At 36.2% G+C, this 19,959-nt stretch overlaps 1 protein-coding gene across 1 annotated transcript; it reads right to left on the bottom strand.

Annotated features, from left to right (window-relative positions):
• Positions 1–15,143: 15,143 nt before the first annotated feature.
• On the bottom strand, positions 15,144–18,194 carry LOC112200543 (transcription factor bHLH62). Its single transcript, XM_024341578.2, has 8 exons — positions 16,966–18,194; positions 16,657–16,866; positions 16,484–16,549; positions 16,307–16,375; positions 16,133–16,204; positions 15,814–16,041; positions 15,638–15,716; positions 15,144–15,526 (listed from the first exon to the last, which is right to left on the bottom strand). The coding sequence occupies exons 1-8, from the start codon at positions 17,863–17,865 to the stop codon at positions 15,489–15,491; spliced, it is 1,662 nt and encodes a 553-aa protein (XP_024197346.1). The 5' UTR covers positions 17,866–18,194; the 3' UTR covers positions 15,144–15,488.
• Positions 18,195–19,959: the final 1,765 nt, after the last annotated feature.

The following is a 19,959-nucleotide window of genomic DNA, read 5'->3' as shown; positions in this document are numbered from 1 at the left end:
CACAATCAACTCATTACCTTCTTCTTCTTCTTCTAATTGGTCACTGTTGAGTAACCCAAGCTGATAACTGATAAGGTGGTACTACAGATGGCATGCATATAAAGTGTGATTGGATCGGAATTGATAGCCTTGATGCTCATATGGGTGGTTTGGTGATGTGAACTGATAGCTTCCAACTGGCTACTGCCACTGTTATCCTCCCACCCGGCCACCCCCACCCTCACCCCACATCAAAGGTCATATATACCCATCAAAGTTAAAGCTCAATGCTGATCTGCTTGAGATGAAAGAAAGAGACATAAAGGGGATTGATCTGTACTGAAAATAAAAGTCTGATTACTATATTTCCCGGCCATATAGCTCTAGTAAAAGAAAATGAAAGAAAAAAAAAATGTGTTAACGTCTTGTCACTAACTACTAACAATTAAATGATATTGGTGTGAGAAAAAAAAAATCGGCTCAACGGTGATTTCACTTTAGGGAACCCTTTGCGGATTACCTCAAGTGTGAGTAAGGATGAGAAATTATATTAGAGTATCAAGTCAGCGTTTTTGTTTAGTGAGATTTTTCAAAATTATAGAAATATCGGAATAGCGAGATTGAAAGGAACAATTAGAAGAAAATCAAAGTGTAAGGCTCAGTTATTGAAGCTAACTTAATACTAAATTTTGAGTGAGGATCGGAAATTGTGTTAGGGTAGATCCTAATTAAGTTAGTATTATTGTTTAGAGGATCCAAAATGTTGTTAGGATAGGTCCCAATCAAGTCAGTATTATTGTTTAGTAATAATTGTTCGAAATTGTAGGTGATTTCACTTAAGGGACCTTTTGTGGTTCCACCTAAAGCGCGAGTGAGGATGAGAAACTATGTTAGATCTTAATCAAGCCAACATTATTGTTTAGTGAGATTTTTCAAAAGTATAGCAATATCAGAATAGCGAGATAGAAAGGAACCATTAGAAGAAAATCAAAGTGTAATGCTCAGTTATTGAAGCTAACTTAATACTAAAGTTCGAGTGAGGATCGGAAATTGTGTTAGGGTAGATCCCAATCAAGTTAGTATTATTGCTTAGAGGATCTGAAATATTGTTAGGATAGATCTCAATCAAATTAGTATTATTGTTTAATAAAATTGCACGAAATTATAGCAATTTCGGAATAGCGAGATAAAAATGAACAATTAGAAGAAAATAAAAGTGTAATGCTCGGTTATTGGACCCTATTGTGGAGTATGTTCTAACATGCAATAAAACCCCAAAAGAGAACACACCCCATGAGTCTTTCCTAATCATACTCCCTACCCCACAAGGAGTTGGGACCAATTTATCACCATCATAGCAGAAGTTAGTAATAGTTCCTAATTTAGTTGATATTTGTGGACCTCTGGGAACTGATTTTTCTTATCTTACATGTAATCATATGCCATGTGTTCAAATCAACAACTAAGAATGAATGTGATCGTGTGTTTAACCCAAACTAATCTTTAAATTGTGATTTGGAAACAAAACAAGACAAGACATGAGTGAGTGAGTGTTTTGATAGGGATGTAATCGGTCACTAAATTGCAAGTGAGGTCAGACGTGCTTGTCTTGTCATTAACTCAATATCAAGTCCTTATCACCAAACCAGGCCATATAAGGAGGCAGATCCTTGTGTTAATTTTTTTGTTGTTGTCGTTATCATTTATTTAAGGGTAGTTCTATTCACACCTCCCAATTTACTTTTTGGGAAAATATCACAAATAGTCACTGAGTTATGACCAATTCGATACTTAACTCACTGTATTTTCAACAATATCACCTAACTCACTCACTTTTACATCTATCTTTCACTTAACTCACTGCCGTTAATTATAATGTTAGAAGCCGTTAAAATTGAGGATATATTTGTCAAAACACTTAAAAATGCATTTCCAACTTTAAAAATTGAGGGTATATATTTTTTTTCAAATTATATTTAAATTAAAATAGAATCCTTTTTTATTTGAAATTCCAAAATTTTTTAAAAATTGAAAAAAAAATCTGATAATTTTTTTTTAAAAAAGTTAAAAATGTATTTTTAAGTGTTTTGACAAATATACCCTCAATTTTAACGGCTTCTAACAGTAGAATTAACGGCAGTGAGTTAAGTGAAAGACAGATGTAAAAATGAGTGAGTTAAGTGATATTATTGAAAATACAGTGAGTTAAGTGTCGAATGAATCATAACTCAGTGACTATTTGTGATTTTTTGCCTTTACTTTTTATACTTCCTTCTTTATTTTTGTCCATCAAATTTCCTAATTTACCCTTATTTGTATTTTACATATTTGAATTCCATTTTATCAACCTCCTATTCCATCCATTTATATCTTCAGCTCAAGTTGGTTGTCGGGTACCAATTAAGGTTGACTGCAAAGCTTCTGCGATTTGATCGGCGGCACAAGCCCAAAAACAAATGAGCAAGAATTGGTTTGAGTTAATTTTTTGGTTGCAGAACAAAGCTTGCATGTTGATAATGATAATAGAAATTATAATTCTTTAATAAAGGATTGTAGAATACTGATTTTCGCTGCCTCTGTTGCTCATTAGATTTATTAACCCATTGGATTGCCTTTGTTATAGTTGCTGAATGAAAGATTAAATATAAATTAATTCATAATTCCTTAAGTTTGATAGAGAGAGACAACGGAGAAAACATATTGGATCTGCAAATAAATAGTGTAAACATATCGCATTGGAACTTCTCTGTTGGGATTGCACACACGGCTGCAATATTCACTTGTAATTTTTTTTTTTTGGATATATGAGGGCCAAAATCTTGTATTTTCTATAAGAGGGGCAAAATAGTGATTAAATTTTTATGAAAATTAGAGGAGGTCCAAATAGCAAATTAGGAGATCTAACTAGACTCACCCTTTATTTAATAAAGTAGATAATTTTTTTGTGTGACTATTAAGAAAGAAATTTAAAAGAGAACATTGTTATAAACTAGAGAATAAGAGAGAGAGAGAGAGAGAGAGAGAGAGAGAATTTACGCTAGGTAGAAGTGTGTATTATTCATTCTCATGGACCCCATTATATAGGAGTTGAGTTTACATCCTAAGGACATAAAAGATAAGAATTTACGTGGACAACCACATATTTACAACACTCCCTCTTGGATGTCCACCAATTTATGATATGGTATTGGACTCTATTAATGTTGCCTCATCAAAAACTTTGTTAGATAACAAAAACTCTGTGGTACAAAAATAACTTTGGCCGAAGGAGAAAAAGAGTACAATGCGCATATGTCCTAGGTATCATAATCTTGAATGCTCCCCCTGATGAGAATCTCCCCCTGATTGTTGCAAGCTTCAATCATATATGTAACAAAATACATGCACCATGTATATTGGATATGGTGTGTCGATCACATAGGTGAGACCATGTGTGTTTTGTATAAAAGGGAATCATCATGAATTTCAATTCCTGCAAGGGTTTGGGTAATGCCAATAAAACTATGATAATAAATCTTATCTCACATGATAAGAGTAGAACCAATTTCATGTGCTCAAATTATAGATAAAGATATTAGCAAAGAATAACAACATATAGGAACCACAATTGACACATTTACCTTTATACAATATTCTGAGCATTGAAATTTAGGTATGGCATACTTAGCCATAAATATCAATTTGTGTAATTGATAATTTCATATAGGCTCAATATGAGCTCTAGTTAGCTTCATAACTTCATGAAAATTAGAATATGTTGCAACATTGTTAGCATGATTCGAATTCAATTTTTTGGCCTTGTCATAGTACTCATTGAGGTAATAAGTCACTTAATTTGACGGTAAATGAATGAGTATATATGAACTTTAGACTTTTTGATTCCATGAGCGAGCTTGAAGCTCTTTCATTCATTCATGGACTTGCCTTTGGCAATATGAACCTATTAAGGATTTGGTTAAGCAATATGCTTATAATGACACATAGGATTTGGGGATTTGCTTTTAGCAATTTGCCTTTAAGATATTCATATTAACCAAGTCAACATACCATAAGCCTCTCATCAATATAACACCTATAAGTAACACTGTACTTATTGAAAAGTTGTCGCTTGGAGAAGAATGATAATCCAATGTCTCTATAAAGAGACTTGTGTCATAGTGATTTCAATTCACTCTAGAACACCCTTTTGTAATTTTTAGGGTTGATAAAGTCTAAGTATATCATCACGTTTACAATATTCAAATTCATTAGAATTGCCTCTTTCCAATTTGGCCAATATTATAGTTTGTTGACACAACGAAACGTGGTATAGTATACAACCTAGATGATTTTCAGTAGCGCTATTATAGCTGAGATATCATCAAATTTTGATCTAACACATTCATATATACATACATTAGCTATAATAAGCTTTATTGATATCAAGTACTCATTCCTTTTTTAGTGAATGTATTGTCTCTCCAAGACAAATTAATTAGAGAATATGGAGCTTTGTGTAACCTCATGAAGAGCGTTATAGGGGTTCTATAATATTCTCTCATAGGGAGCTTGAAACATTGGACTTGGTGGATACATTCCATATAAATTCACGCCGTTACAATAGTGTTTCCTCTCGCTAACGGTGGGAAGATTATCTAGTTTGATCATTTGTAAAATATGATTGCAAAAATATTGGATTCATCATATCCATTGGGGGATCGCGAGCCCAAACCAAACTTTAGGTCAAAAACTTGTAGTTAATGAGTGTCACTTTCTCAATTTCTTATCATTGATTGAGACTTTTTTTCTAAATAAGACATGGTGGATAAGTATCACAAACCAATTCATGTCATTTTTCATAAATGATATTTCTCCTCCTAATGATGAGAGAATTGTCTTATTAAATTGACAACTAGGAGATATGCTATATATAATTTCCTTGTTAGGAAGGTTTGCAATTATTGTTGTATTATACAACAATGTCAAGTATGTAAATGAGTCTACATGACATAGTAATGACACATTGGTCACGTCAAAATAATTTTATTTGAATCAATGAAATTTTTAGTTCATGATATAGTATACATTACTATACTCATAGTTGATTAATACAACTTAAAATAGGTAGAAATTTCATCACCAATATATGCAATGGTATTCCATATAGGTAACATAATATGAGCTCAGTTGGAGCCATCAATCAAGATCTGCAACTCTTGAAACAATTGTTACCTTAGCTTTATGAAGTATCAATTGTGAAAAATTATCAACATTTGCGATAGATCATGTCTATAATTGCATTATATGCAAGACAAATATGTTTGTCATTATGTTTATCATGAACATTCATAGTTCAAATTGTATTTATTGATGAACAAGTGGTTGATATTATTGTTTGACACTGAAAACAAATGACAAAATGATATACTTGAATTTTGAGTTTGGGACAGTGGTCTATATGGGTATAAGCGGATACTCCAATAAATAATAGATCTAGGGATCATAGCCCTCATACTCAAAACATTTGGTTTGAGTCTTCACAATTTATAGCATGTTCTAAAACTAAAGTGAACAGAGGTTCACACGTATTCATAAAGAGAAGGGACAAAGGTCTTGATATAAATGGAGATCAAGAAACAAGAGGTTTCAATCTATTTGATTGTATAATAATCAGTGGAGAAACTTTAAGTCCACATGTAATTGGATCAAGAAACATGTAGTTTTAATCTCATTATAAATTGACAATTTTATATCAAATTATCAGATAAGATAATAAGAGATCAAATTGAAGTCGTCGAACTCATGAAAATACATACCTCTATTATGTTGGAAACATAATTGATATTGTTGATACCAATTCGTGAGTACCATATGCCAAAATAGAGAGATATTCATTTAGAGTCAATAATTGATACATGCATTAATATAACATTATAAAAAAATAATCAAACATTTGTTGTAGTCCTGTGGTTAGGATATCTGGCTTTCACCCTAATAACCGGGGTTCAAGTCCCCGCAATAGAAAACTATTTTGTTATATTTTTTTCACAAGGAAAAACGAAATAATCATATAAGGTAGATATAAGTCATTAAATTCAATCAATGTACGTAATTAAATGTAATTATTATACGACATCAAATGTAATCAAGTAGTCAAAACGTAATCATATAAGGTAATCAATGTAATTAAACTAACAAAACAAAATTAAGGGAGACTGAAAAAAAAAGGCCAAAACATAGGAGAAATTTTTCCATGCTACCGTCACACCAAATAGATTGTGTGATGCTCCACTTAAAAGCTCCTACATGGATATTGGATCCAACTCAAATCCACGTTGAAAACTGATTATGTGGATCCAACTCATTGGCTGAAAATTTAATCGGTGCCAAGAACACTGTCGTTGATCATGTCGTCAACATGTTTCCCATTGTCCACAAAAAAAAAAAAATCAGAGACATTGAGCTTGCTATTTTCACTGACAGGTTCACATAATAAGAGAATAAGAGAGAGAGAACAGAAAAACAGAATTTAGGATGAGGTAGAAATGTGTATTATTCATTCTCATGGACCATTTTATGTAGGAGTTGAGTTTACATCCTAAGGACATAAAAGATAAGAATTTACGTGGATAGTCACATATTTATAATATTTACAACAAACATATATATATATATATATATTTCAAACTTTTTAGTTATCAAGCAATTCAATCTTTTTCATAATACAGTCACAGACATGAATCTTTTTTGTCAAGCCGTAAACAATTTTATGATCCATTAGTGTAATTTTTGTTACATTTTACATTGGGTGGTTCTAGTTGGACCTCTAAATTTGATATTTGAACCTCTATCTTTTTTAAGTTTTTAATAGAGTTTGTCAACTTTTTTTTTTTTTTTTTAAAATAAAGGGCTGGTGCGGCTGCCCTTAAGCCTTGATTAATGACACTGTCGAATACAGGGGGGACATTGAGCCTAAACTCTTGATTACAATAAGCATCTAGAGTGTTTTCTGAAATAATATCAGAAATCTCTATATAAGACATGTATTCTAACAAACACCAACTAGCAAAGAGTGCTCTACTGGCTACTCTATTTGCTTTAACATAGCGGTGACATAACTGAAAGATAACTCGATATGTAACCCGATTACAACGTAGCATAATTACTATAAGCACAGCTTTTCTACTATGTTGCCGTCAGAGTATAGATCCGACGACACTTAGTCTTACCCTTCCACTAGGCGGTAGCGACCATTTGACAAGAACTCGCCGCCTACCTAGAGCAGACAAGGCATTTAGAGTGCATACACAGGCACAAAGCCCGACTAGCCCTACACAACTACGGTAGGGATTTATTGCTCGCAAATAGCGCAGACAAACTAAATAACATAAATTTAAAACAACATTAAAGGAAATAGAAATTAAAGGACCTAGGGTGAAGCCCCAGGCCCAACTACCGTCAGGCTAAGACCAGGCCCATAACTGGGCCACTGACCCAATTGATTCCAAGGGCCATACCCAAGCCCAGAAAGCCAAGGAAGCCTCGCTAGCCCAAACCAGGAAGGCCACCGCACCAACCCACCACCACGCCCACCGCTCCACCACCAATGTCAGACCTCCTCCATCGTCGCGCTAGCACCGTCGTCAGGCCACAAGCAAGGGACAACATTCCGCTTTACAAACCCAAACCCACATAGCCTCACTTCAGATCTCCAAACAAAGTGATAGCTACCCCGTTCGCCGCTCATCTCCAACCTGTCCCTTACTTGTGGTGGCTCTGCCGCCTGTCCCACCGCGTCATCGTGGATCCACCCGACCTTGATCTCCCCTTGCACCCACATCCCAGATCTTGGTGCTGCAACCTCCTGCACCTAGACCTGACGGGAAGAACCGCCCCTCAACTGCAGCCTCGGGGACTCGGGCACTCCCAAATTGTCAGCCCGTCCGGCCGCACGCACTATGCACCAGCGAGGCCAATGGCCCGCGCTAGCGTCGAGGCGCAGCCAGACAAGCAGCTACAAAGCCCACGACGTTCTCTAAGTGTTTTCTCTCTCTAGGTTAGTTCTCTAGATTTGTGGGTGTATATATATCCATAGAGTTTCAATTTTAGGAAGTACTAGGATATGACTTTGGGAACTCTTATGAAAGGATAAATAGGACAAAGAGAGAAAACGAAAAAATAATTAAAAAATTTTCTTATATCACCTATATAATGTTATAATTTACCTAAAAATAATTAATTTCTATACATTGCCCCCTAATTTTTTTTTTTTTTTTTGAATCAATCCCTCAATGATTGTCATTAATTCTCAAGCCAGAATGATCATTACATGTCCCTCCACTGCCATTGGCTAAACAGTCAAGAGGTTGTGGGATACCACGGTGATACATAAGAATAGACCACCCATTAAATATCTAGCGCTCACTGAAGGAACCAAGTCTATAAGCTATGAAAATACATAGCAAATAGACAAGCAGCTACACTCATTAAGGAACTAACAAGCGCAGTTCCCTAAAATAGGGTTATTGAAAGTAATCTACTGACATTCTACAGGCCTAGGTTTAAAACCCGGCCCAAAATACAAAGTAAAAGGCCTAGGGCAATAACTAGCAGCCCATAAGCCCAACTGGAAAAAAAATCCAGCCTAAGACCCAACAGACAGGCCCAGATACCCTCAGTTGTCGCAGTCGCCACCACCAAAACTAGAAAACAGCTCCAACGCTTTCCCAGGACGCCACCATCCAAGAGGCCGAAACGAAATTGGGCAAACCGAAACATATCCGAAACCCAGAGGATTCGGACTTCTTAGTCCCCAAGCCATCACAACTCCCATTGATGTCGCTGCCGGAGTTTGGAAAGATTAGGCACTAGAAAAACCGCTCCTTGGATCAGTGCCTGCAACCTCCATAGCCACGAAACCTCAGATCTAGAACTCACGCTGACTTCTCTACTACAATCTCCAAGCCCGACACTCCCAGAAAGCTTTAGGCCTGCAATAGAGAGCAACACCAGTCTGGCAGCACAAATCGCACACCATTAGTGTGTCGCCGATGATGGGGTGCCACTGACAGACGAGAATAATCTTCGGAGGTTTTGGAAGCAAGTAGAGGCGGCTTCATTGCGAGCAACATTCGTCCTGTAGCATGAACCGCACACCAATATGCTTCTACTAGTCCCCCCCCCCCCCCCCATTTGATACAAAAGTAAATTCAAAACAATCTAATTTGAAATTTCCTTAAACTAAATTCATTGAATATTTAGGTTTAGTTATTACTAATTAAGATTCAAGATCAACTCTTTTATTTAGATTAATCGATACATATATTACTTACTTGGGAACCAAAGTCTTTTTAGGACCATCCATATTAAAAAAAAAAAAAAAACAAAAACAAAAACTATGATATGGATTAACACAAAAATAGGGTTTTTTGCACCAACAGTGTCTGGAGACTTGGGTGACTGACAATATGATACCCGAACTTACAAAGTTATCAAAGTAATACCAGACTCAATTTTTCGTATCAACGTCGTACCTGCAGTCATTTTCCGTCACGTCTCCGTTAATTTGACTACGTGCAACGCACGTGACTAGTTAAATGAGGCAGAAAAGACTGATTTGCCCTCAATTCATTAAATTTTCTCTCTTATTCTCATTATCCTCTTCTTTCACAACCTTGTCCCGGCTTTCTTTCGTTGTAACTTGTTCTATTTTTGGACTCAAAAGAGTCAAAACACACTCCGCCCAGAAAATTTTGGAGCCTGTTGATCCATTTCAGTCTATCCTTCAGGTTTGGTTATTCTGATCCCCACTCAACAACAATATTGCCCTTTCTTCTTCTGATTTGTGAATCTTCGGTATTCCATTGAATTGTGGATCTGCCTTTCCATATAGGCTCTGGGATCTTTAACTTTGTTCTTCTTGGTTGAAACCTTTGATTGGGTGATCTGGGGAGCCATCTGAGATTGTATTTTATCAACTAATTCTGAATATGGTGATCAAATTATAGCTTAATGCTGCAATGAGATATGGCATTTTGCGTTGGGAACTAGAGGATTATTTTTGCTAAAAACATATCAAATCCAAAACCCAGTTACACATTCATCATCCTCTCCGCCGCACATGCAGATCCCGCTGCCCCATAAAACTCCTTACTACTTTGGGCTCCTCACACAACAACACAACACCTAGTTTAATCCCACAAATCTCGGCCTCCTTCCTTGTCGGAACAGCAGCCGTTTGGAGGTGGAGACTTGAGCCTAACTCGAGCTGGATCGAGATCGATGTCCATGGCCATGGCTGGATCGAGATCGATGGAGATTCAGTTAAGGTGTTTGAGAAGATGAGTGAGAGGAACTTGGTGTCTTGGAATTCGATGGTTAGGTTGCCAATTCTGGAGGCCTTGTCCTTAGCCGAAGTGGGGTCGAGCTTCCGGTGCCGGCGGTAGAGTAAAAATGCAGCTGCGGAGGTGACGATAAGTGCAGCGGTGACGGAAACCGAGACGGCGATGGGGATGACGCGGCGGTGGGGGGAGGAGAGGAAGATGGTGATTGGGTTGGAGGGTTTGATTCAACTGGGAAGAAGGGCTGGGGGCAGAGGTGGCTAATCTGGATTTGGAGATGGAGTTTCGAGAGGAGAGAAATTATCATAGTCTAGCATCCAAATCCAAATGAAATTTGAATTAGCTTTGATATATTCCTGAAAACCCAAATCCAAATTCTAAAAGATGAAGATCATAATAAATAAGTTTCTTTGAATTTCATGGTTAGAGAAGTTCTAATGGGGATGCATGATGATTGGATTGGGATTTTTTTTTTTTGGAGAATGTATTTGATTGGGATTTTTGGAGTAAAAAAGTCCTTATTGCCCTTATTTTGTGGCTCAGGTGCGTTGCACGTGGTCAAGATTAACTGAGACGTGACGGAAAATGACTGCAGGTACGACGTTGATACGAAAAATTGAGTCTGGGTATTACTTTGATAACTTTGTAAGTTCGGGTATCATATTGTCAGTCACCCAAGTCTTCAGACACTGTTGGTGCAAAAAACCCCACAAAAATATTGTCTACTTATTCAGCCCCTCCAAGAATTAATTTATGGTTTTGCCACTGAAAGTACACCAAAAGTCTAGGCAGCTCCCTCACAAAATTCTTCGTGGTTGAATTGATAGAGATAATTAAAAAGACAAATTTAATTGTTCAAGAGTGTTTTGATAAAATTTAGGGGTGTACTTAGCTTTTTAAGTTCAAAAAAGTGAATTAGAGATTTAATACGTAGGAAATGTCCAAATATAAAATTTGGATGCCCAACTAGAACCACTCTTTTACTTTTGAACTAAAAGTTATTTTAAAAAAGAATTTTAAAGTAGGAGAGTATTTCTCTCAACCTAGTCTTCTACGGAACTCTAGCCTCTTGCTATTGCTTCCTCCTCTCTATGGCCTCCATAGATCGATGCCGTCACAGCAAGCTTTGCTGCTCCTCTTGCTCTCGTAGCGAGTGGTAGCGCCCTGGATCTGGGAAAGATTGGTGGTGATCCTGTGTGCAGGTCCTCTCAATCTTTTCTACTTGGCAAACCTTTGATCGAGGATGACAATGATGTGGCTCTTGTCACTCTGAAAGAGAAGACGGGTAGACCGTTGTAAGTAAGAACAAGAGCCAACGTCCCAGTAACTGCAATTGGAGGTTCAGTTTCTAGCCCTAGAGATAAGGGCAAAGGAAAGCCTTAGGCTCTCCTGGTCTCTTGCCTACCACTTGAAATTGGGTCTTCTATTACTTTCTTCTTAGTTTACTCTAGTTGTACACCAATTGAGGTCTCTAGGCGACCAGGTTTACTTTTCAAAGAGAGGTTAGTAGTGAGGACTTGATTTCTTGTTGTTTAGGCTCAATAAATGAGCGTATGTGTTAATAGTGAGGGTCACCTGTCTTTTGCTTGGCAGCTTGTGCCATTTAATTTTTTTGGTATGAGACAGCATCTGATGTACGTGCCTTCTGTCCATGAATAAGTAATAAAGTTATCTATTTTCTCAAAAAACTAAAAGTTATTTTAAATTAAGTGTTTAGTTTGCGCAATAGGCATGAGCACCTAAAGATGAACAATTGTTAGTATTAAATTACTTCACTTTACTTTATTAATTAAAATTAAAATAGAAAATATAACTTTTTTAGATAAAAAATACACAATAACAAATTTACAAACAAAGTCTTCTGGGACAACCAGACCCAAACGAGTCAAAGTTGAAGGCCCTCATACACTGCGAGGAAGACAACTGTCCCAAACTAAAAGAAAAATAAATGAGAAGAAAATAGAATTGAGTAGTATATTTTATTAACTTTTGATAAGGAAGCCTGCATGGCTGAGTATGTACTTATTAAGTATGTGGTATTACCAAATGATAATTAGTAGTACTCAAATGTAAGTTGTATTGACTTTTTTCAATTTTCTTATGTGAATTCTACAATCTTCAACTTGTCTCCTCATGTGCAACTTAATTACTAGGTTTGCACAGACAACCAATTCTCGCATTGAAAACTAGTTGTTAATTTGTAGACCAATATTAACGCATCATTTTGAGCTCCCAACCATTATTCATTCACTTAAGCCAACACATCTTTTTAAAGGGGTAGTCATTCTTTTGATATCCATAAGGTTGAGTTATTGTATGTTTTCCAAAGCCTCATATAAGAAAGTAAATTCGAGCCCAGAATATAAATAAAATATTGTATGTTTTAACGAAGGATAAATAAAATAAATAAAATAAAAAATATTGAAAATAAATAACCGCTCTAATACCATAATAAAATGCAAACAAGCTTAGTCCACTACTAATTAATATTATTTTGACATGATTCCCAATTTAATAACTTATTAGGTGCGAGTCTTTTTTTTTTTTTTTTTTGAGTTGAAAATATCATCTGTTATGCAGTTTAGCAAGCAGTACAATAACAACTCATCCCTAGGAGTTGACAAAATCGCTTGTTAATAAGTTATATTTTTCTTTTGCCTTTTTTCTAATACAAGATTTTCAAATCTTCAACAAAATTTAACACAAATTCAAAATATCACATCAAAGATGAAACTAAACTAAACTACACTATTAAGTTGCCGCCTTGTCCAAGGTAAAGACTTCACCCTCATTTGTACTATAAAGAAAATGTTGTTGTATTTGGTTGAAAAGAAATTGAACAAGATCAAATGAACACCGACTTCTCTGAATTCGGTGACATAATTAATTTTATTTATATTGTGTTTACTTGTAACAGTTTTATTTTTTCTGGTTTCTTTCGTAATACAACTAATTTATTCAGTTTGTTAAGATGTGAACGTTACTCCAATCCAGTTAGCATAGATGAATTGTGTCTCAACACTCATGTTTGTTTGTCTACTAATGACTAGACTGTTCACTTGAATAATTTGTTTGGATGTCATTGTCAATGTGTCAAATGTGATAGTGAATAGTTTGTTTGAAGAAAATCTTTTCAAATTTTTTTTTAAAAGGATGTCTAGATCCTAAAGAATAAGAAATGTGATGATGAAAATCAAGGCAGCTACTTGGAGGAAATTTTCCCAAATATTAAAAGGATCTCTAGTCTAGATAAGGAAAAGAGAAGGAACAAAAAAAAAAAAAAATCTGCACTGACTAAAAATTTTCCAAACTCAATGAAAGATAAAAATTGGTGGGAGAACCTCCAATATTTTAACAAGGTAAGATCATTTCAACCTTTTAAAAATGATAGTATAGTACAGTGTAAGGGGAGTGAAATTCACACTTCTTATTTTACAATTCACATTCCATGTTTCTTTTTTAAGTATCTTAAGTTTTTTTTTTGTAGTGTGCATTGTAAAAATATTATGTTCAAATACTATAAAAGAAAACATGGAGTGTGGATTGCAAAATGAAGAGTGTAAATTTTAATCTTCTAGTGTAATTACATAGTCATGATTACTGGGTGACAATAGAAACAACCACAACCTTATCTAGACTGGAGATCCTAGGGCCTAGGCAGTACTTGGAGAATAAGTAGACTTAAACTAAAATAATAATAAAATAATTAAAAAAAAATGTAAAACAATACCTTAAAATTATCTAAATAATAAAACATCAAAAATTACAAATTTATAATTAAATGACAAAACAATGCATTGATGTTGCCCCATATGCTTCTCTGACATATGAAAAAAGATTCATGGATGTAGAAGACGTGATATCAAGACCAAAAGCTTAACGACCTACTCGAAGTTCCAATACCGCGTTGATGGAAGCTCCACCGCTTGGCTCGAGGAGCTGCGTACACAACCCTAAGATCGCCACCATGGACATCTCTAATATTAGGCTGTAACTCACCTAAAAAGTATAATGACCAAATTGCTCTCAGAAAAAAGAAAAGGTCCAATGGCCAAAATCTCTAGGACAACGTACATTGCAGTTTCTTTAGGCGGGTTTAGAAACTGAAATTTCCCTACAAGTTTTTGATGGAAAGGATCAAAGGGTATCAATCTGCGTCTGATATCCTCTTCTTTATCCATTTTCAGATTTTTCTTTCTCAAATGCATAAAGCACAAAGTTCTCTGATATTCCCCAGCCAAGTCAGAACTTCACTGCTGCCAACCTGGTCCAGTCACTGATGCTGTTTTCAATTCCTAATTAAAATTATACTTCATTCTTGTCTGCTTTGATTTGCTGCATAGTAAAATTCCAAGTCCTCAAATGGCTTTGGATTCCAGCTCAAAAACACACATACCTTTCCTTTTCTATGTCCCTTTTTTATATTTCTTTTCCCAAAAGATGGAAAATTTGAGTCACAATATCATTCTTAATCATAACTTGGACTTAAGACACCGTTTGTCCCTACTTAACTACTTAACGTACAGCTGGTTTCCAGTGAGAATGGTTAACCCACAAGTTAAGGGACTTACCTCAAGATTCAAAATCATGTACCTTTCATTCTGATTTAGGGCCCATCATCAAAATCCTTTCCAGCAAAATTGATAGCAACTCAGAGATTTCTTTCTCATTGAACTATTTATGTTTGGTTGCTGAGAAGATAGGTACAAAAAACACTATTGGTGGTTGAAATGGTGGGTTTGTTTGCTTTTTCACTTTTTATCAGTTTCTCAGCAACAGCATAAGATTCTCAATAAAAGTATACAACAAAATAGAAGATGAAGATGAAGAGTGAACATTGTAAAGTGTCTGAATGAATCTCAGTAATATATATTTATATTATCAAATGGTAAGTTGATGATACACAAGGTTTGGATCAAAACTAAAGTTTACATAAACAACTCTCCTTCCAAGTTCTTACAATGCTACAAGTATTAAATGGGGTCTGCTCTTATGGAATTGGTGCAATTAGTTCTAGGATTTACATTGTGGAATTCTTGAAAGATAGAATTCTCCAAAGAATGTGTTGCTGAATCAACTTGCCAATCAGAGAGAGACTAAAATTAAAATGATGGAGAGACTGTTATTTTCCTCCAGGCTATAGATTCATTCAAACTGGAATTCCTCTGTATATACAGTTAACGGTGTTGATTAATGCTCAACTTTCATATGAGCTGAAGCCCCTGAGCCTGCAAAGAACCAAAATTGAATTATAAATCCAAACCCAAAAGCTGAAGTATTCACAATTTGACAATTACTACTGGTTACATTTATAAATTTATAAAAATCATACTACTTACCATGAAGGCTCTGCTGCTCGATCTGGCCAAAACCCATCTGAACCATACTTTGGAGATCATCCTCAAAAAATTGTGGAGCCTGAAAGATAAATTTTGAGTAAGCCTTGAGTAAATGGTTAAACGTAAGTAGGACTATGTCAAAAGAGTGAACAGAGTCAAATATTTGCTTTAATTACCTGAAGATTTGCTCCACCAAATCTATCAAAAGCAGGTGATTGCATGGTTGAATTTTGAGTCAGTGTGGCATTTAAAGTTACTGGAAACTGCGTCTCTGTCTCATTAGAGATGCCGTTGCTATGTAAAGCTGGAAGTTGCTGGGGTTGATACCCAAAAGGAAATGATGCGGGGACTGCGGAATCTAATTGGTAAAGAGCATTTTGTAAAGCTCCTTGAGATTGAAGGATCTGAAATATGATGCAATGTGATGGATAAAGTTAGTGACTGGAAAATGCATAAGGACAAAGTTATAGAGTAGCTAGAGAATGTGTTACTTACTTCCTTTGACAGGAGAGCCTCCATGTTCAAATCCATTCTAGGATTCACAGTTGACAATTTCATTGAAAGAAACTGAGCCAATCACAAAAATGCAACAGAAAAACCATTTAGCAAGAAAACTAGGTGTTGGAATCACAACATGTATAGAGGAACCTTGAGACAATCTGAATTTACCTCGACTTGGCGCTGCAACGACTGAACATAGTTAATGATTTCATCTAGCATCACAGCTTTCCCAGTTACCTGAAAGGAACCAAACCAGATTTTGTACCATTCCTCATTCTTCTTTCTATCAATATTGCAGAACAAGTAATTGAACTGTTTAAGCTGTATTTTACATGTTTAAAGTACCTTGTTGCAACCAGGAACAAGATCTTGAAGAAACTTCATCCTTTCACTAATTTTCTCTCTTCGAACCTGACCATATGGTAAAATTCATCATAAATATGATATAGCAATGTAAACATAAATCTAAAAGAAAAGTGCAAAAAAGAACAAAATGCAGAGGAATGAGTTAAACATACTCTTTCTGCCAGACTATGGCTATCAGTAGCCTGACCCCTTCTGGCTCTGACATGGATGTAGTCCTTTGGAGGCTCAACAGGCTCTGAACTATCCTTGGTAGCTTTGCTACCTCCATTAGGTTCCTTGTTTGACTTTTGAGTTTCCTTTTCATTCCCAGAAGCTTCATCAGTTTTGCTTCTCTTGGCATTTGGTTGCTCTTCAGTCACAGCCTGCATTTAATTCACTCATTGGATTTAATCACAATTCTCAACGGAATAAGAAAAACAAAAATCTGAACAATTATTCACGGCAGAGTTAAACTGAATTACCTTGCCATTTTTAACAGAAGGAGATGAAGAGGTTTCTTTGGCTTTCCCTCTTGGAACAGCTTTCCTCTTCCTTGAGATGGAAGCATTCTCTGCTTTCACACTCAAATCCCCAGCTGGGATCTGCTCAGAAACTGATGACCCTTCTCTGGAATCACCCAATTCACCATTTTCTGGGGTGGAGGACCTTGAGAACCTGCTGAACTTCTTATCAGGAATTGCATTCCCATCTTGGGGTGAAGAGCTTTTGATGCTGCTTTCTTGAACACCACCCATTTGAGATCTCAGTGACTGGTTGCTGGAAGCTCTGGAAAGCTTGCCTGAATCAAGTTTCAGCATTGATCTGTAGGCCAATTCAGCTTCATTCAAATTGAACTGACCATTCAGACCACCACCAAAATTTCCAAAGCTGGAAAACCTTGCTGCCCTCTCTACAAAACCAGGGTCAGCTGCAAATGGAGCCAAAGTTGGGTGTGATGAGGGTGCTGGAACTGGCAAATTGCCTCTCATCTGTGGATCAACCATTGACAAGTTGAGCTTAGTAGGCGGTGAAGAGTTTAATGGGGTACTATAGCATGAATTGTTAGTACTGTTATTGTAAGACAGTGAAGATATATCTCCAGAGTTGCAAATGCTTCCTAATCTTCCAATTACTTCTCTTATCATATCTCCACCGCCTTCTCCTCCGGGAAAGGCGGTGGCACCGACGGCGTTGGACGCCGCCGGTGAGGACACCATGGAGCTCAAGGCAGACTCAAAGGGATCGCTCTGATCCATTGAATTGTCCCAATTGGCATTGAAATAAGAATTGGGAAGTTGCTGTGGAGCACAATGGAGCTCATTGGACTGCATTAAGCTTGAAGGGTTCCAACTGGGTGCGGCTGAGTTGCTGTCCTTTTCCATTAGTATGGGAAAAAGTTGAAGCTTGATTGAAGAGGAAGGTAAAGATCGAGAAGAATGAAGCAGAGAGAAAACCCAGAAGGCTTGTTGGGGAAATCTTGAAGTGGGTGCTCTGTTTCAGTAGATATAAGGAGGAGGAAGCAGAGGTTGAAAGTCAGGTTGGTTTGTGTCAAAAGGACATTACAGGCAATGATGAAGATGATATGGTCCTTGGATGTCACTCAATTGTGGAAGGGAAAAGGAAGGAAAAACAAAAAGCTTAAAAGAGAGCAGTGAGTGAAGAGAGAGCAAAGACAGAGAGAGAAATGAGGAAAGAGGAGAGGAAGCAAAGACATAAAGAAAGCACATTTCTATTTGACCTTTCAAAACTATTATTTTATTATTTTGTTGATATCGTAATAATTTATTATTAATGTTCTTTTCTGGTCATTTTATTATTTTATTATTTTGGTATCTTCATTTCTTTTTTAAAACTATATTATTGAATCAAGAATCAGAATAATACATACATCAAATAAGGAAGACTAGACTTATACCGGTACACGACTATTCCATAAGAATTAAGCGCTTCCGTGCGTATTACAAACAAAAGTGTCTCACTTTCAAAAGGAGAAATATATTTCGCTAGCCACTCATGCTGAACATGCAATTGTGGTACATGAACACCTAGCACTTTTAAGAAGACTCATAGAAGCACCACTTGCCAATATAAGCTAACCAACTTGCAAAGAATCAAGCAGATGCAACCTCCTTCCCTTTAGGGTTGAAGTTATCAAATCTTCAGGCAAGGAAAATAGAAGCAAACCATCCTTCCCCACACCAGCTTTCTTCTTCAAACCCTTGCATTTATTTGGTGAAGTTTTAACCTTCACTGAACTTGAAATTGAACCAGGAGCAGCAATCTTTGAGTGAACTTGTTTTTGCTTCATATAAGGTGTCCTCTCTTCTTCTCCGTCTTCAACAGCAAGTCCAAAACTAACACATCCAGATTGGACCCACCCACTGCAAGACGCAGCCTAGGCTTCTGTGAGGACTCCAGCTGTTCCTCTCTTGGTCAGCATTGTCCATTGAGGGTGGTATTAGATGCTTCTACTACTTCAATCTTCCTTATCACGTCATTCTCGTTCTTTAGTCGTTACTAATGTAATGTACAAAAATAAAATTGAAAAAATAGATGACTCAATTATTTGCTTCATAGAATCTTCATGACACTTTTTAGATTCTTTTAGAGATATTTTAATCACTGTCCAATTTGTTACACTAATTTTGATTGTAGTCCGGCCACTTTTTTACTGTTAATTATGGTCAGTCTTTTTTCTTTGTTGTCTATTTTGCCCATTAACGTAATTAAAGGAAACAAATCAAATTATATTGAAGTAAAATAATTATAATAAACAATATGCATGTAGAACTATGTAAACATATAATACAATGTATCTATATCATAGAGTTGAAAAAAAAAAAAAAAACTGAGGCAAACTAAGTAGTATCAAATGGAAGTTGTCACAACAATACTTAGAGGTATAGTCGCAGATATTCCATAATTGAGCTTCAACATTATTCTTAATTAATAGATAGGAAAAAAAAATCATCACTACTTACATTCTTTTAAGATATACAAAATGCATCTCGGTATCCAGAATAATATTACTTGTGACGCAGTCGGAATGATAAACTAGGTTTACCAGCAATAAACCTAAGCAAACGATTCTGGAGTCCACCAGAGATAAAAGAGAATAATCTCAATATATTGATAAAAGATGAAAAGATGCCTTCTGCAGCCGCTTGCGGCATAAATAAGAGAAAAGTACCCTAGGGCGACTAACAACGAAACCCTAAGGCCCATGGATAAAAACGAAAACAATCCAAAAATAACTAAGAAAACCAAAAACGGGTAAAATAGAAAAATGCCGTTTTGAGGCCCTAAACGATCCCGAAAGCCCGAAAAAGGTCACACGTCGTGGCATAGCAACGAGTTTGCTTTCTGGCGCGATTCCCTTTCCGGAAAGCTAAAGTGCGTCCCGATCGGACTCCGGAGGCCCATTTCACGTCTACTAGTCCCTTTTCGGTTTCCACCCTTAGCACGATCCAATTGTT

The sequence above is a fragment of the Rosa chinensis genome, chromosome 4 (genome assembly GCF_002994745.2).
Source record: "Rosa chinensis cultivar Old Blush chromosome 4, RchiOBHm-V2, whole genome shotgun sequence".
In the NCBI taxonomy this organism is placed as follows: Eukaryota; Viridiplantae; Streptophyta; class Magnoliopsida; order Rosales; family Rosaceae; genus Rosa; species Rosa chinensis.
The sequence above is the reverse complement of the archived record's forward strand: the minus strand, read 5'-3'. Positions and strand labels throughout refer to the sequence as shown.

What these genes read in the sequence shown, in the direction of transcription:
- LOC112200543 (XM_024341578.2), bottom strand. Translation starts at nt 17,865, where the DNA reads ATGGAAAAGGACAGCAACTCAGCCGCACCCAGTTGGAACCCTTCAAGC. An exon ending in TTGGTGGAGCAAATCTTCAG is followed by an intron (nt 15,717 to 15,813) that starts GTAATTAAAGCA and finishes TTTATCTTTCAG; the next exon opens with GCTCCACAATTTTTTGAGGA. An exon ending in CGAGCAGCAGAGCCTTCATG is followed by an intron (nt 15,527 to 15,637) that starts GTAAGTAGTATG and finishes GGTTCTTTGCAG; the next exon opens with GCTCAGGGGCTTCAGCTCAT.